Below are 14,069 nucleotides of genomic sequence, written 5' to 3'. Positions count from 1 at the left end.
AAATTAATAATTATTATTTTAGTTTTTAAAATTTTTGAGTAGAAACAATTGTTGGCATTAAGTCTTTTTATTCCTTGTTTATAATTATTTAAAACAAGTTTTTATAAATAATATGCTTATCTTTTAAAGTATCATGCTGTTATTGAAAATTTCTAAAATAAAAGCATGAAACTTTAAAAGATAAGCATATTATTTATAAAAACTTATTTAAATAATATAAAACTAGTAAATATGAATTCGTATTTATTTAAATTTATAAGTCTGATATTATAATATAAAACAGTTATTTATACTTCCTCTATTTAAAAATATAACGTATTTTTAACTAAATTATATCCCTTAATAAAGTTATTAACTACTTTCAAACTAACCCTATCTTTTCATATTTATCCTTATTAAACATTCTATAATAAATATAAAGTCGTTATCAATAGGGAAACTTAAAAAAAAAGACAATAATTACACTTTAAAAGACTAAAAATGCCTTATATTTTTGAACATCCAACTCCTCAAAAAATACCTTATATTTTTAAACGGAGCAAGTAATTTTTATAAGTATAATTATATAGTTTATTCTACATGCAAAATGCAAACAGATTTTTTTTAAATGAATGTATACTCACATTTCACTCTTCACTCGTACACACAACTCAATAATGGAGGGTGAAAGGAGAGGAGAAGGGAAAAGATTGGAGAAATGGATGGCATGCCTACCTATTACGCTTGTCACATTTGTGTCTTTTTTTTAAAAAAAAAATTAAGTGAAACATGGTCTCTTAGAAGCCAAGTTTCATACTGGCGCGTTTGCAAAAAAATTTATATGTAGGTTTGACACAAGTTGAGTTTCATATTTGTAGTATTTATATAATTATTTTTGAATGTATAGCACTTGGGTAAATAATTTTTTTTTTTGTATAGCATTGGGGTTAAGTTTTCGTAATTTTGTTTAAAATATCTTATAAATTAGGACTGGTATTTAAAAAGTTGAACTGATTTTAACCGTATTTCTTGATCTTGACTATTATTTGTCTCTTGCAAAAAGAAACAAAAGGAAAGGAAGTACAAAAATCAAACTATGTATAAAGAGGGGATTAAAGTCTAATAACTGCACTACAAACACTATGATTTTATGTGATGTGAGGGGGAAAAACAACCGACGTCGGACTTTCTTCAAGTGGCCAAACATAGTAAAGAAAAAAAGACAAACTAATACTACATTCTACTACTACAAGCCAAACGTATCCAGCTTGTTACGATGTACATGTACGCTTCGTAAGATCAAAAATAACTTCAAGATTATAAAAAGCTAATCATAGAAAAGTAACGACGTCAACAACTCCACACGGGATTCCCAGTTAGACTAGCAACCCAGTTGACCCAACAATGCCCAAAGCCCATAATGAATTCATGCTCAGTCCAGATGATGAGTCCCATTCATAATTCAAGCTCAAAAATTGAAACAGATTATTAAAATTAGAAATTTATATGAACAGTGTTGACCCTGTGTACAATAAATCGTTGGTTAAAATCCAACATTGGATCCTCAAATGTCAAGAAAAGTGTGAGTCGTTGGATATCCTCGTTTATAGTTGGATGACCTTTTGGCTATCCTCGTTTTTGGCTAATAGTTGGACATCCCAAGTTTATAAGCAAATGTATTTTAATATTAATTAAGTTTTTTTAATCCCATGCCTGGCAGCTTGAAAAACCTAAAAGTATTACTATCACTTATCTATACTAATTTAAAACCTCATTGTGTGGTATTATTATTATCAACTAGTATGATACCCGCGCAACGCACGTTATATTTTTGTAACTCAAAATAATTTTATTTTAAAATATTAATCAATACAAATAAAAAAGGTTATATAAAATAAATTATAATATTAACTAATAAGATAAGTGTAGAATTATAAAAACAAAAACTAAAGAATTCATCATGAATGCTCAAATGTTCAAAACCATTGTAGCCTTCCTCTTCATACCTTTCACCTCCTTTCTTTGACTCATTTACCAAAAGAACATTGTAGCCTTCCTCTTCATACCTTTCACCTCCTTTCTTTGACTCATTTACCAATCTTCTTTGCTTTGTTTTATTTTCACTCTAGTAGGCAAGCTACCATAGTTAATCAAGTCTAACACCCCACAATTGTTGAGATATCTTTTTTTGTAAACCACAATATAATTTATTATTTTTATTGTGCTAATATTTTGATTTTGTATTTTTTTTCTTTATCATTTGTAGGTCTATCTAATGATTAGATAGTTTGTAATATTTTTCTCACATATAATCCATGAAAAATTAAAATTATAAGGTAAATATAAAAATTACATGGCTCCATTTTTCTATTAAATCGTGTGAGGGAAGAAAATTTTTTGAAGTATTATAATTTTTATGATTTATAAATATCACTAAATAAACATATTAATATATATTAAAAATTTAATTTTCAACTCAAACATCAAGATTTTCAAATCTTGCAACTGAGATATTACAATATAAAATATCATCAAGATCAAAATATAAATTTGATGGTTAAGTCATTATTTTCAAATACAAATTATATATAATTTTAAAATTTAAAATTTGATTAATTCATTTGACATTTATAATTCAAATAAAAATTAAAATTAAATATAGATCATTAAAATATCATTTGAAATTAAGAAATTTGGATCACTGTGAGTAAAATATTATGAGTATGCTTTTCAAAAAAAAAATTTATAAAGAGATGCCCAATAGCCAAGATATATGAAGAGTGGAAGAAAAATTATTTTGTGTTGATGTGAAGAACCATGTCAATGTATATATTCATCTTCATTCAATTTTAATATACCTGTAGAGTTGTAAAATAATTAACAATTATATGATTTACAATAAATATTTTAAAAATTAAAATTTAAATTCTATGAAACCATAACTTCACAAAAATAGAGTACAATTAGTTTTTTCAATTCTATTGGTTATGAAAGAGAGATTTAGAATGATGGAGGAAAATTCAATTGAAAAAAATTACAAAATGCATGATTATGTGCAATTAGCTAGTATCTACCATGAATATGAGATCTATCAAAAATTAAATTGCTCTTTTGATGTCTACAAGAACATAACAACCTCATTGTGATATTGACTAGGAATGAAAAATCATCATGAAAGATAACACAAGGGGTGAGAGGGCATTGGTGATGAAAGGAGGAGCTGGAGAGAATGAGAGTTTTGTGATTTTACTTGCCTTGATGAGGAAATGGAGCAATTGAATGATACAAGGATTGAAAGAAAATCTCGTATGCTTTATAATAGCTCAATGTGATTGTGTATGTGTGTAATTAGAATTTTAAAACTAAAAATAAGAAAAAAATTATGGGAAGTTATGATGATAGGAGAGTGGGAGAGAAATGAGAGAAAATAGGAATTAAAATAACTTATTTGATTTTAAATATAATATTTTTTTAATATTTAAGAAGATTTGATAGAAAATCTAACGTGCATGCTGAAATTGTGTATTTTAGATGGTGGAGAAGTTGCAAAGTTATGATAATGGATAAAATCATGGGAGAAAAAATTTAGGAATAAAAGGAAGTGGTTTCTATAATTTAAAGATAATATTGTTATCATTCATAAAAATTTTTTGGTATTATGTACAAAAAATTATTTTTAAAAGTTAATGTTGACATGGATAACTTATAATCACAAAATTTTAAAGAATGCATACATGTCGAATCTAGAAGGCAACCTACGATTTTAGTTTTGCATATAGATATGTAGATTTACTTAATTTAAAATATTATTATATAATTTATCATAATAAATAATATATTATTTATCATTCTTATTTTTATCCTGCCATGATCTATTAGTTTTTAAAATTAAATGTTTAATAATAAGAATAAGATTATGGGGAGTTAAAATGCAAAGAGAGTGAGAGAGATAATGAGAGAGGAATGAGAAAAAAATTAATTAAAATAAATTAGTTTTTAAAATAGAAAATTAAAATTACAAAAATAAGTTAATAGAATTAAATGAAGTTGGGGTGGCAGTTTGTATTTGCAGCATTTAAAAAAAAAAAAAAAGGACGCATGTTGAGCTTGAAAGACGACTTGTGGTTTTACTTTTATACATAGATAGATAGATTGCGACCTTATAGTACCTTGGAGATACTTTTGGGATATTAATTTGAATTATAAATTAAAATAGTATGCTAATTTACAAATTTTCTATCAAAATTTATAAATTCTCATTCAAAAATTTGCAAATCAACTAGTGTATTTAGGATTTATAATAGTAAATATATTTTTATGCTAGTTGAGTTGTAAATTAAATTAGGACTATAATTTACAAGTCTTGCTCATAAATGTACAATTGCTCCTCCAAAAATTTACAAACAAACTATTATTGACATAAAAATAATATTTTTTTAAATTAATTCCTGACCTTGCTATTACTTAATGATTAATGATAGTGATCCAATGATCAGTCGATAAATATAACCAATCAAATTAATTAAAATGTTTGGTTAAAATAAAATTTTGGCCTTTTATATGTATGAAAAATGCAGACGATCTCTTAACATTTATTTATAATTCTGAAAACTTAATCAATATTAATTTTATCACATGAGAATTTATTTATAATTTTTAGAAATCTTATTTATAATTTTCTTGTTCATCATAATGATCAAAATCATGCAAGTTTGACAGATGGACAACATTACTCCAGATCTATCTCTTAGATTTAAAGGGTGATATTGTATCACCTTGCTCTCCAAGGTAACCAATACGTCGTTAAAAAAGAAATTGAAAGGTAAATTTACACTTTAACCATGCATAATTTCAAAAGTAATGATTAAACTCTTTCCAAGCCCATGCTAACTTTATGACTGTATGTCAACAAGCTGCGATAAGTTTTCCTTTTTTTTGTCAAATCTAGTTGAATAAAGATAAAATATAAACATTCTTACAAGCATTATAATCCGTAACTCATGAATATTATATCTTATTTCTCACGGTTCAATTGGATATAGTTAATATAAAATGATGATTCAAAGTAGATAGGTGCAAATTGTCCTTTGAATAATACGTTAGAAGTGTCATAACAGGAGCTTTCTTTGGATCAAACTTGAGAAGATTGTGCTTCAAGAGTGTTTGTTCTGGGCTCAAAAAGCCAAAAAAGATTGGAATCTCCAGGGTGATAAAAATACTTCTTTCTACCACAGGGTTGCAAATGGGAGATGTAAACGTAACCGTGTGGAGGCCACTAAGAATGATAATGGAGAATGGGGTGTATGATCTTGATTCTATTAAATCCATGGCAACTAATTTCTTCTCTTCCTTATTTCACGAGGACATCGTTACCTGAGACGATTTAATCTGCTCCCGAACTTATCCTAGTAGTGAGGTAGGCACCCTGAGAAAGTTTGGTCAGGTGGTGATGGATTTGGAGATCAAAGAAGCTTTGTTTGATATCGGCGCTCTTAAAGCCCTTGGGCCAAACGGATTGAATGCCTTATTCTTTCGAAGCCAATGGGAACACATTGGGCAATCAGTTATTCGCATGGTAAAACATCTGTTCAGGAGTCCCTATGATATCGTGTTTATTAATAGCACTCTAATCATGGTGATTTCTAAAAAGGATCACTTTGAGATCTTGAAAGATTTGAGACCAACCACTCTTTATAATGTCATTTATAAGTTCGTGATGAAGATCATTACAAAGAGAATAAATATTTTTATTTCCTTGATTATTAGTCCTAATCAATATAGCATTATTTTTGGCCTACAAAGCTCGGATAATATTTTGCATCGATTAATAGAGAATAGAGACGGTAATATTTTCATAAACAAGAATTGTGGCTAATAGTGATCAGAAAGTGAATGAGTTTTATTTGAGGGTATATTAAAATTAAATGACTCAAGAATGGTTCAAAGTCTGGTGTCTTTTTCAATCTTTTGATAGATTTTAATATTCCAATTCCACCTACTCCGACCCAGAGACCCTAAAAGTTAGCAGCAATGAAAATATTGGTCTTCCGGGAAAGTTCGCTGTTATGATAACAGAAAAGAACATGGAATTAAATCATAAACCAATTATATGGTAGTGATGAAATCCGAGCTGGCAATTGAGACAGAAAATGATGACTGAAGCCGTGCACTGTTTAGGTCAATTAATAGGACAAACTTGGAACAAATTATTTGACTTCAAAAAAATATTTTCATCAAACAGCGAGATTAGGTCTCGAACGTGATTTCCTTTTTAATTAGGGAAGCTTTCAGACAAGTGAGGTTGTACCACAATTACTCAAAATCATTAATCCATGAATACTATTTTATGTCATCTCTTAAATATATTATATGGAGTATCATCCAAAGTGGTTGTGGCTTTGAGAATTCACCAATCCAAGGACGCACCTACTAGAAATGTGCGAGATTGAGGCTGATCGACGAGAGCCACGTGATGGACTAACATCCCACGCACAACCAAATGGTCGCAACAAATGTACCACAGCTGTTTGGTGGCACATTTTGCTATTCTATGTCAATGTTTAATTATTCATTTGACTGATAAAATTGACAGGATCAAGGATGATAAATAAATTGGAATACTTAATTAATTAATTTTTTTAATTAACAATTAGTGCTTATTTTAGCGTCACAATAATTAATTCATGTCTGTATCAATACTAAAATTATTACTTTCTCCTTTAGTCCTATTTATAAGATTGAGAGAGTATTTGTTTTGGTCCTATTTATATAATATTTCTTTAGTTCTATTTATAAGATTGAGAGAGCATTTGTTTTGGTCCTATTTATATAATATCTCAATAATTATTATATCTATATTTACTTTTTTGCTCTTATTAAATATTGGAAAGGTTATTAAATGCCAAAGTATTTGATTTTTAAGGTATGTATATTTAATAGGGACAAAGTCAAAAACTTATTAATTTTTTAAACATAAATAATGAGATTTAGAATTTCTTGATTCTTACAAAAAATAATGGGAGTGATTTATAAATAAGGCAAAATATTATTCTAGTGGACATCAATTCCAAACATCCGTCTCAAAGTTTTCAAGTGACATACACGGTTGTACAAAATTTATGGTAGAAAATGATTCATTCAAACAACAAAAAATTAAAACTGAAAAGAAACAAGCAAAATCAATAGCGAACTTTTACGTGTCTGTAATCCAAGGTTACGACTTTAAATGATTGAATCTTTTAGATTAAATGCCATCATTTCATGATTATAAAATTGGTATAAAATTATTAAAAAATAAAAATAAATTGAGAGAAAAAGTGAAACTCGTAAACATGATGCAATTGCATGATAATTTATTTTAAACATATTTTAGTGGACATCAAACACAAACATCTGTCTAAGTGACATAACAGGATTGTGCAAGTTTACAGCAAAAAAAGATTGATTCAAACGACAAAAGATGAAAAGAAACAAGCAAAACCAATAGAGCAATTTGTCTGTGATTTTAATTAAAGGACAGCCCGAAAGCCAATTCAAGGTAATGTTTGTCTGGGCAATGTTTGCCTTGAGGTTAGGTAGCCCCGAACTGATCACTTCCCATAATGAGATATACAGTCATCGCATATCACCTTCTCTAAATGCTCCAATTTCATGGCCGAGTCTGGCAATTCATGTATTGAGCAACCTGTCATGTAAAGCTTTCTCAGATTCTGCAGCTCCCCAATTTTGTCTGGTATTCTCCTCAAGCTTAATTACGCAGTGTGAGATGCCTAGAATTCTTAGATGACTCAGCTGCGTGATTGACTCTGGCAAATTTTCAAAGTCAGCACAGTAACTAATCTGCAGTAATTCCAGATTCTCAACTTGGGGTAGTCCAATAAATTTGTGGCAACTAATGATGCCAAGTTTCTTCAGGTTGACAACAAAGCAGAGCCCAGAAGGCAACCCAACCAAATCATTGCAATACTCGATGTTCACGTCTTCCAGTTTTGGCAATGCTGATGGGAATTCGATGGAACTATCCTCAAAAGCCTTCTTTACTTGACAAATGTAAAATGACAACTTGGTCACATTCTTCAAGTCGCAAAGGGACGGAATAGAAACATGCTGCAATTGGATTCTTTTGAGGCTCCTTAAATAAGCAAGTAACTTGAGATTTCTTAACTTGGTGAAACAGAAAGCATAACCAGTGAGTATACGAACTTTCAGGTTTCCCATTGCCTTTGTGAATTTCGGTAACGTGTAATCTGAAGTCTTGAAAATATTCAAAACTAAAACCACAGGTTCAGTTGGTTGAATATTGTCGCACCAATTTGGAGTGGCGTTTTGATCTGCAATGCAGATAATAATACATGAAATTAACTGAATAATGAGAAATTATAAGTGGGAAGTCAAAAGAGAGAAAATTAAACAGACCAGTCGATATAGATAATACACGAGCAGCTGTCCTTTGCCGTGTTGATCCTACGAGGAGTGATAGAAAAGGAACAGAACTAGCTCTGAGTCACTCCCAAGAATTAGCCTTTTCCTCTCTAATACTGCGCCCTCCCTTGAATATTTGTTGGCCAACTCTGAGAAGTTTATGCTGGGTTAGGATGTGGTTATTGTGGCTATTGTCTTCATCACTTCCAATTCGCCTGGTTAAGTGGCAATATCATGTACGAACTCAAGAAATGGGATACATACATAAGAGACAAAGTTCATTTGCTGAGCTGGCAGAAGTATGTTTACCTTTGAACCACCTTATCAACCAAATTCATGTGTGCCAATTGGCGGATGTGGCTCATCACTTCTATTCCATCATCATCATCCTGGTAAAGCTCTGCCCACATGTCGCTTAAGGCAGTAACAGGGATAACTTGATTTTTAGGGAATGAGCCAAGGTCCATGAAGAATTCTCTAACGGCTTCAAAATCCTTCAAAACACTTAATGTAATGAGTTATGTGTTGGAATATTTATTTATTTATTTATTTATGGATTAACATTAATTAATAAGCCCAAATAGATTGATCTTTATGATCTTGTGTGGACCGTGATAGGAGGACCACACAAGTGAGTCCAATGGGCAGAGGCCCAACTTACAACCCAATAACCGTTAGTTATTCCCTATTTTTTAACTGACTAAGTTAAAGATAATGAAATATATAATTATTTATTATTTAATAAGGTGGTTACCGATCTAATTTATATAAGACGATTAGTCGATAACCGCAAGATACACGACTCATTTTCTTCTGCTCTATTATCTCTGAACTCTCTGAAGGCTCTGGGGACCTGTGGGTTGTGTACCTGTCTACATTCGAGGTAATCGAGATTTCTCAAGTACTCATAGATTCTTCAGGTATGCATACATCACTTTACTTGTTTACATGAATTGAGATATAAAGATCTAACATTATGGAGATAAGTAAGCGCCCCTGAAGGAGAATAGTCTGCGCTCTGTGACGATTCTTTTGACTTCTTTCTCCATATATCAGGGTGCCTGCCCTTGAGTTCACCGCCAATTACTTTGGTCGCTAATGGGAAACCTCCACAACTTCTCACAACCTGATGACCGAAGCAAGTTGATCCTTTGTGCTAAAATTGTGAAATGAGATGATTGATTATGGGCCAAGGTTAGAGAGAAAGAACCTGTCGGAGAATATGGATCTTCGAGTAAATTAAAGAAGGTGGTACCAACTGGTTTTGCAAAGTGAGGTGCGAGCATGTTTGGATTAGATGCTAACCTCAGTTAGAATGGGTCAAACTGAGGTTAGGATAACAAATGTTAAAAAATCTTGTTTGGATTAACATAATTTTTCAACCTTAGTTAGCATAAAAACGTGCGTTAATGTTGAAGCTCACTTATCTGGCTTTTGTCTCCTGAGCGTTAGCGTTAATGCCCGTTGGAAACATTAAATACATTTTAAATTTTGATACTTTCTCTCTCTTTCTTTTTATCTACCATAGTTGTCTTTCCTTTGTGCATGCTGCTTTTTATCTGTGACCTCCGAAGCAGCTTCAAAACTCACAGATCTGCTTCTTCCTTCAAAACGCTCGCTATACACCTCATAGATCTGCTTCTTGCTTTCATTAGTCAGGCGACGCCGTCCATTAGCTCATCTTCAAAACTCAAATTTTAAATTTTGAACTCACAAGCTCGTGCAGTGGAAAAGTGCAGGGGAATGTCATGGGAGGGGGCGGAGCCGCCATGGTGGTGGGAGAGGAGATTGGCGATGGCTGTTCTAGCGAGTTTTTTGGGACGTTTGAGCATGAGGTTGAGGTCTATCATGAGTTTCCCGTTTGTGAAGCCTTTATGGAGCATGAAGAAGAAGACACGTACAATGCTCCACGCTCTCTTGGATATTACTGTCAAATTGCTTTCCATGTTTGTATATTATTGAATTGCTCTTTGATTTGTTTGCAACTTTATTTTAATTTAGAGAGAGAGATTGAGAGACACGAAGAGATGAATTGATGTATTTATAATAAACTCCTAACAATTATGACACGCATAATATATGAATCATATAAATTGAATATTAATTTATTTAAAGTTTTTATGATTGAATATTTAAGATATTTTATTTATTAGTTGTGATTTTAAGTTTAATATTTTTTACTTATTAGTTAATCAAAAAATATAAACATGTTTATTTAAGATAAAAAAATTTATGTTTATTTTTACCATCAAACATCTTAACTGGCTTTTGAATTAAACCATCCAAATGAATTTCAGTTTATCTAACTGACTTTTAAAAAAAATAATATTCAAATATAAATCATGTTACATCAACTGACTTTTTTTCTAACCTCAATTTACTAACTTCAATTGTAAATTTTTTAATCCAAACATATACGTGAAAGCTCGATTGCATCATCTTCACCTAGTGGTGTCATGGTCTCTCGGGTACCCAAATCTGGGATATCAACTATTGAGATCACCAAAATTCTAGATTTAGGATTTGATGATATCCAATTCATACACTGCTCCACAATTCCTACAAAGCCAGGCTGAAAATTATCCAGCACCAGAAACACAGCCTCAGTATCCCTTTTTTCACGTAACTCTTGAAACAATTGCTCTGCCACAACCTCATTGCTTTCAATCCATGAACCTGCGACGAAGATATTATCCCTGAACCAATCTGTTCATCCAGATGAGTCCTCGGCATCATACTTCAATTCATTATTCCATTTGAATGATACTGACTGGGTATATAGTTATCAAGATAAATAGGATGAAAATGCATGCTTTGGAACAAAAACTCTTTCATCAGTAATTATAATTCTACGGTGCATATTGATAGAAGAGAGGGTTACCTTGGACTCGCGGATCATGACAGAGCTGTTTGGCTAAGGTGGTCTTGCAACTCTTTTTTTTTTTTTCAAGAAAAATATTTTTGTAAAAAAGATGTTAGTTTGGATATTATTTTCATTTTTAATGTTATATATATTAAATTAAAAATTTTGAAAATTTTAATATCAAATCTAAATTATCCAATATACATTTGGATAATCAATTTCTAAAAAGAATTATAAAATGTTTTAATATTAGATTGGACCTCCAAAATTAAATCTCAATTATTTAAATTGGTGATGGAGTACATTTATTAAAATTTTTATTTTAAAAAATATAAAACAAAATCTTTAAATTTAAGCTATCCAAATTAAAATCTTAACTGTTCATATCTTATCAAGTTGATGAGCACCAAAACCAACCGTATGCATGCTTCTATCTTATGTTACAGTGCTTCCTTCTTTGTGGGTTGCTCGTTGAAGAGACTCTGGACCGGACGTTTTACCACAATGCTCGAAGCCTTCTCCGCGGAGTCCAAAAGAAGAGAGAAGCACGTCCCATTGGAAAACAAACTAAACTTACTTTTTTCTGCTCCATATTTAATTAATCCCATTGTAGCAGTTAAGGGGCAGCAAAATCGAACAAAACTGACAATATCAAACTAATCCAATAAAAATAAAATAAAATTTATTATTATTAGAACCTGGTTTGTTTTCATAAATTTAAAAACTAAATGGAATTTGGTTTAAATTTTGATTTTTCTTTTCCTTTGAAATCCTAACGAAACCTGAACCAATTTTTTTATAATTTTAAATGTATTTTCTAGATATAATTAATATTAGATTATTATTGTTTATCTTTTTTAATTTTAACTTTAGCTAAAGTTGAACGAAAACCCAAACTTCTTTAAAAGTATCTCTCGCCCTTCCTTTTTCAATTTTGCTATTAGAGAGTCAAATAAATATACTCGTGTTTCTTCAAGAATGATCTTCCAAATAATTTTAGATATAAAATTTTCTCCTTTTTTGATTCAAAACAAGCTCTTTTTTATTTTTCATAGATATCCTTCTATTGAAAGTAATCTTATTTGAGGTACAATCGAGTATTAAATTTGAACACAACTCGTATTACTTAGACAATTTAACTTGTGTTACTAATGATGTTTATTAATAATAAAATTTGAATATTTTATTCTAGATATGACGTTCATTTCCATTCATATATAATAAAGTCAAGAATATGATTTGAAATTGAAAAATGAAGGAAAAAAAATAAAAATATCATGCTTTAGTCTTAATATATGATTTTATTTGTTAAAAAAATATTAAAACTTAATTCATGTATAAATTAAACCCAATCAAACTACCTCAAAATCAAACCAAACTAATCTAATAAAAAATCAATCAATTGTTTTTTTTTTGTACAAGCCGATCATTGGTTTAGTTCATGTGTTTTGATTAAACCAAAACCAAATTACACTTTTAATTACCCTCAATAGTAGCCTTGGTTTTAAGTTGTGGAGGATATTGTTATCAAACTCTTAAGTTGACTCTATAAGTTTATTATTTTTATATTTCTAGCTTATAACATTGTATTAATTTATTCATAAACTCGAACTAGATAAAACTTGGTTAAACTCGCGAATTGATTCTCTGAATTTATTGTTTTCATATTTTTAACTTATAAAACTGTGCATATCTACTCAGAAGCTCGTTGAGCAAGATATGTATATATTGTGTTGAACTTAATTTAAAGAAAAGGTAGGATTCGGTTCAATGAAAAAATAAAGCTAAAAAATAATATTAATAAAAAAATAAAAAATATAAAAAATAAGTTGCCTTATTTTAAAATTTTTTATGTTGATATATGGATAAACTTAATTTCAATTATTTATATTTGAAATATATTTAAATTAAATTATGATCATATTTTATATTTTAATTATTTAATCATATATTTTTAAAGACTATTTATTAATAAAAATAAAATTTTATTAATTTAAATTTTAAATTTATATTTTTATTGTAAGTTTATCGTGAGTTTAACAGCCTTGGTGGAGGGTAAGCACAATGACAATGTCAAATTTAATTTCTAAATTCTACATGTAGCACGTCTAACTGCTCATAGGCAATGTCTTTCTCAATTGGCGTTCACAAGTCATTTTGTGGGTTCCATATATAATATCCCCATCTAATCTGACTTTTGTGATCAAGGTGATATTTTTCAGAATTTTCATTGTCACCAATTCATTTTTCATTATATTTAATTAATTATTTCAACTTGACAAATGTTCAGAAAGTTTATAGTTGATTATCTGTTTGAATTTTATAATTCCTGAGAAGTCTAACTACTTTTTAAATAAATATATTACTTTTTCATGATAAAAAAACATCCTTTTAATTAAATTTTATTTTATATTCTAAGGACAAATTTGAAAATATATAATAACTATATATTAGGAAAGTGGAACATGCTTGGATTTTGTCCATTAAGAGCATGTTTGGTTTTTAAAGACTGTTTTATGTTTTTAAAAATAAAAAAATAAAGATTTTGTTTGAATAACTAAAATAATTTGTTTTCAAAAATATTATCATTTTTTATTTTTAAAAATAAAAAATAAAAAATAAAAACATTTTAAATTTATTTTCATTTCGTTTTTTTTTTCAAATCACATTGTATTTGATTATTGAAATATTTAGTTAGCTTGACTGGTTTGTACCACAAACCACCCCAATTAATTGCCTGTAACTATCATTATCATCTTATTTTTTAATTCTATAATTATTTTTGAATTAACATGACCAAACATAT

At 29.4% G+C, this 14,069-nt stretch overlaps 2 protein-coding genes across 2 annotated transcripts; both read right to left on the bottom strand.

The window, feature by feature from the left end:
- Positions 1-7,447: 7,447 nt before the first annotated feature.
- Positions 7,448-8,507, bottom strand: LOC129291220 (probable disease resistance protein At4g33300). The gene is made up of 2 exons (XM_054928479.1): positions 8,395-8,507; positions 7,448-8,309 (listed from the first exon to the last, which is right to left on the bottom strand). Exon 2 carries the CDS (start codon positions 8,194-8,196, stop codon positions 7,648-7,650), a length of 549 nt encoding a protein of 182 aa, XP_054784454.1. The 5' UTR covers positions 8,197-8,309; positions 8,395-8,507; the 3' UTR covers positions 7,448-7,647.
- LOC129290969 (probable disease resistance protein At5g66900) lies at positions 8,483-10,171 on the bottom strand. Its single transcript, XM_054928036.1, has 4 exons — positions 10,115-10,171; positions 9,374-9,556; positions 8,710-8,894; positions 8,483-8,615 (listed from the first exon to the last, which is right to left on the bottom strand). Exons 1-4 carry the CDS (start codon positions 10,169-10,171, stop codon positions 8,483-8,485), a joined length of 558 nt encoding a protein of 185 aa, XP_054784011.1.
- Positions 10,172-14,069: the final 3,898 nt, after the last annotated feature.

This window comes from Prosopis cineraria, unplaced genomic scaffold (assembly GCF_029017545.1).
Source record: "Prosopis cineraria cultivar Desert tree isolate PC_DT_omini unplaced genomic scaffold, ASM2901754v1 PC13, whole genome shotgun sequence".
NCBI classification, from domain to species: domain Eukaryota; kingdom Viridiplantae; phylum Streptophyta; class Magnoliopsida; order Fabales; family Fabaceae; genus Prosopis; species Prosopis cineraria.
Note: the sequence above shows the minus strand (reverse complement) of the source record. Positions and strands in the feature narration are given on the sequence as shown.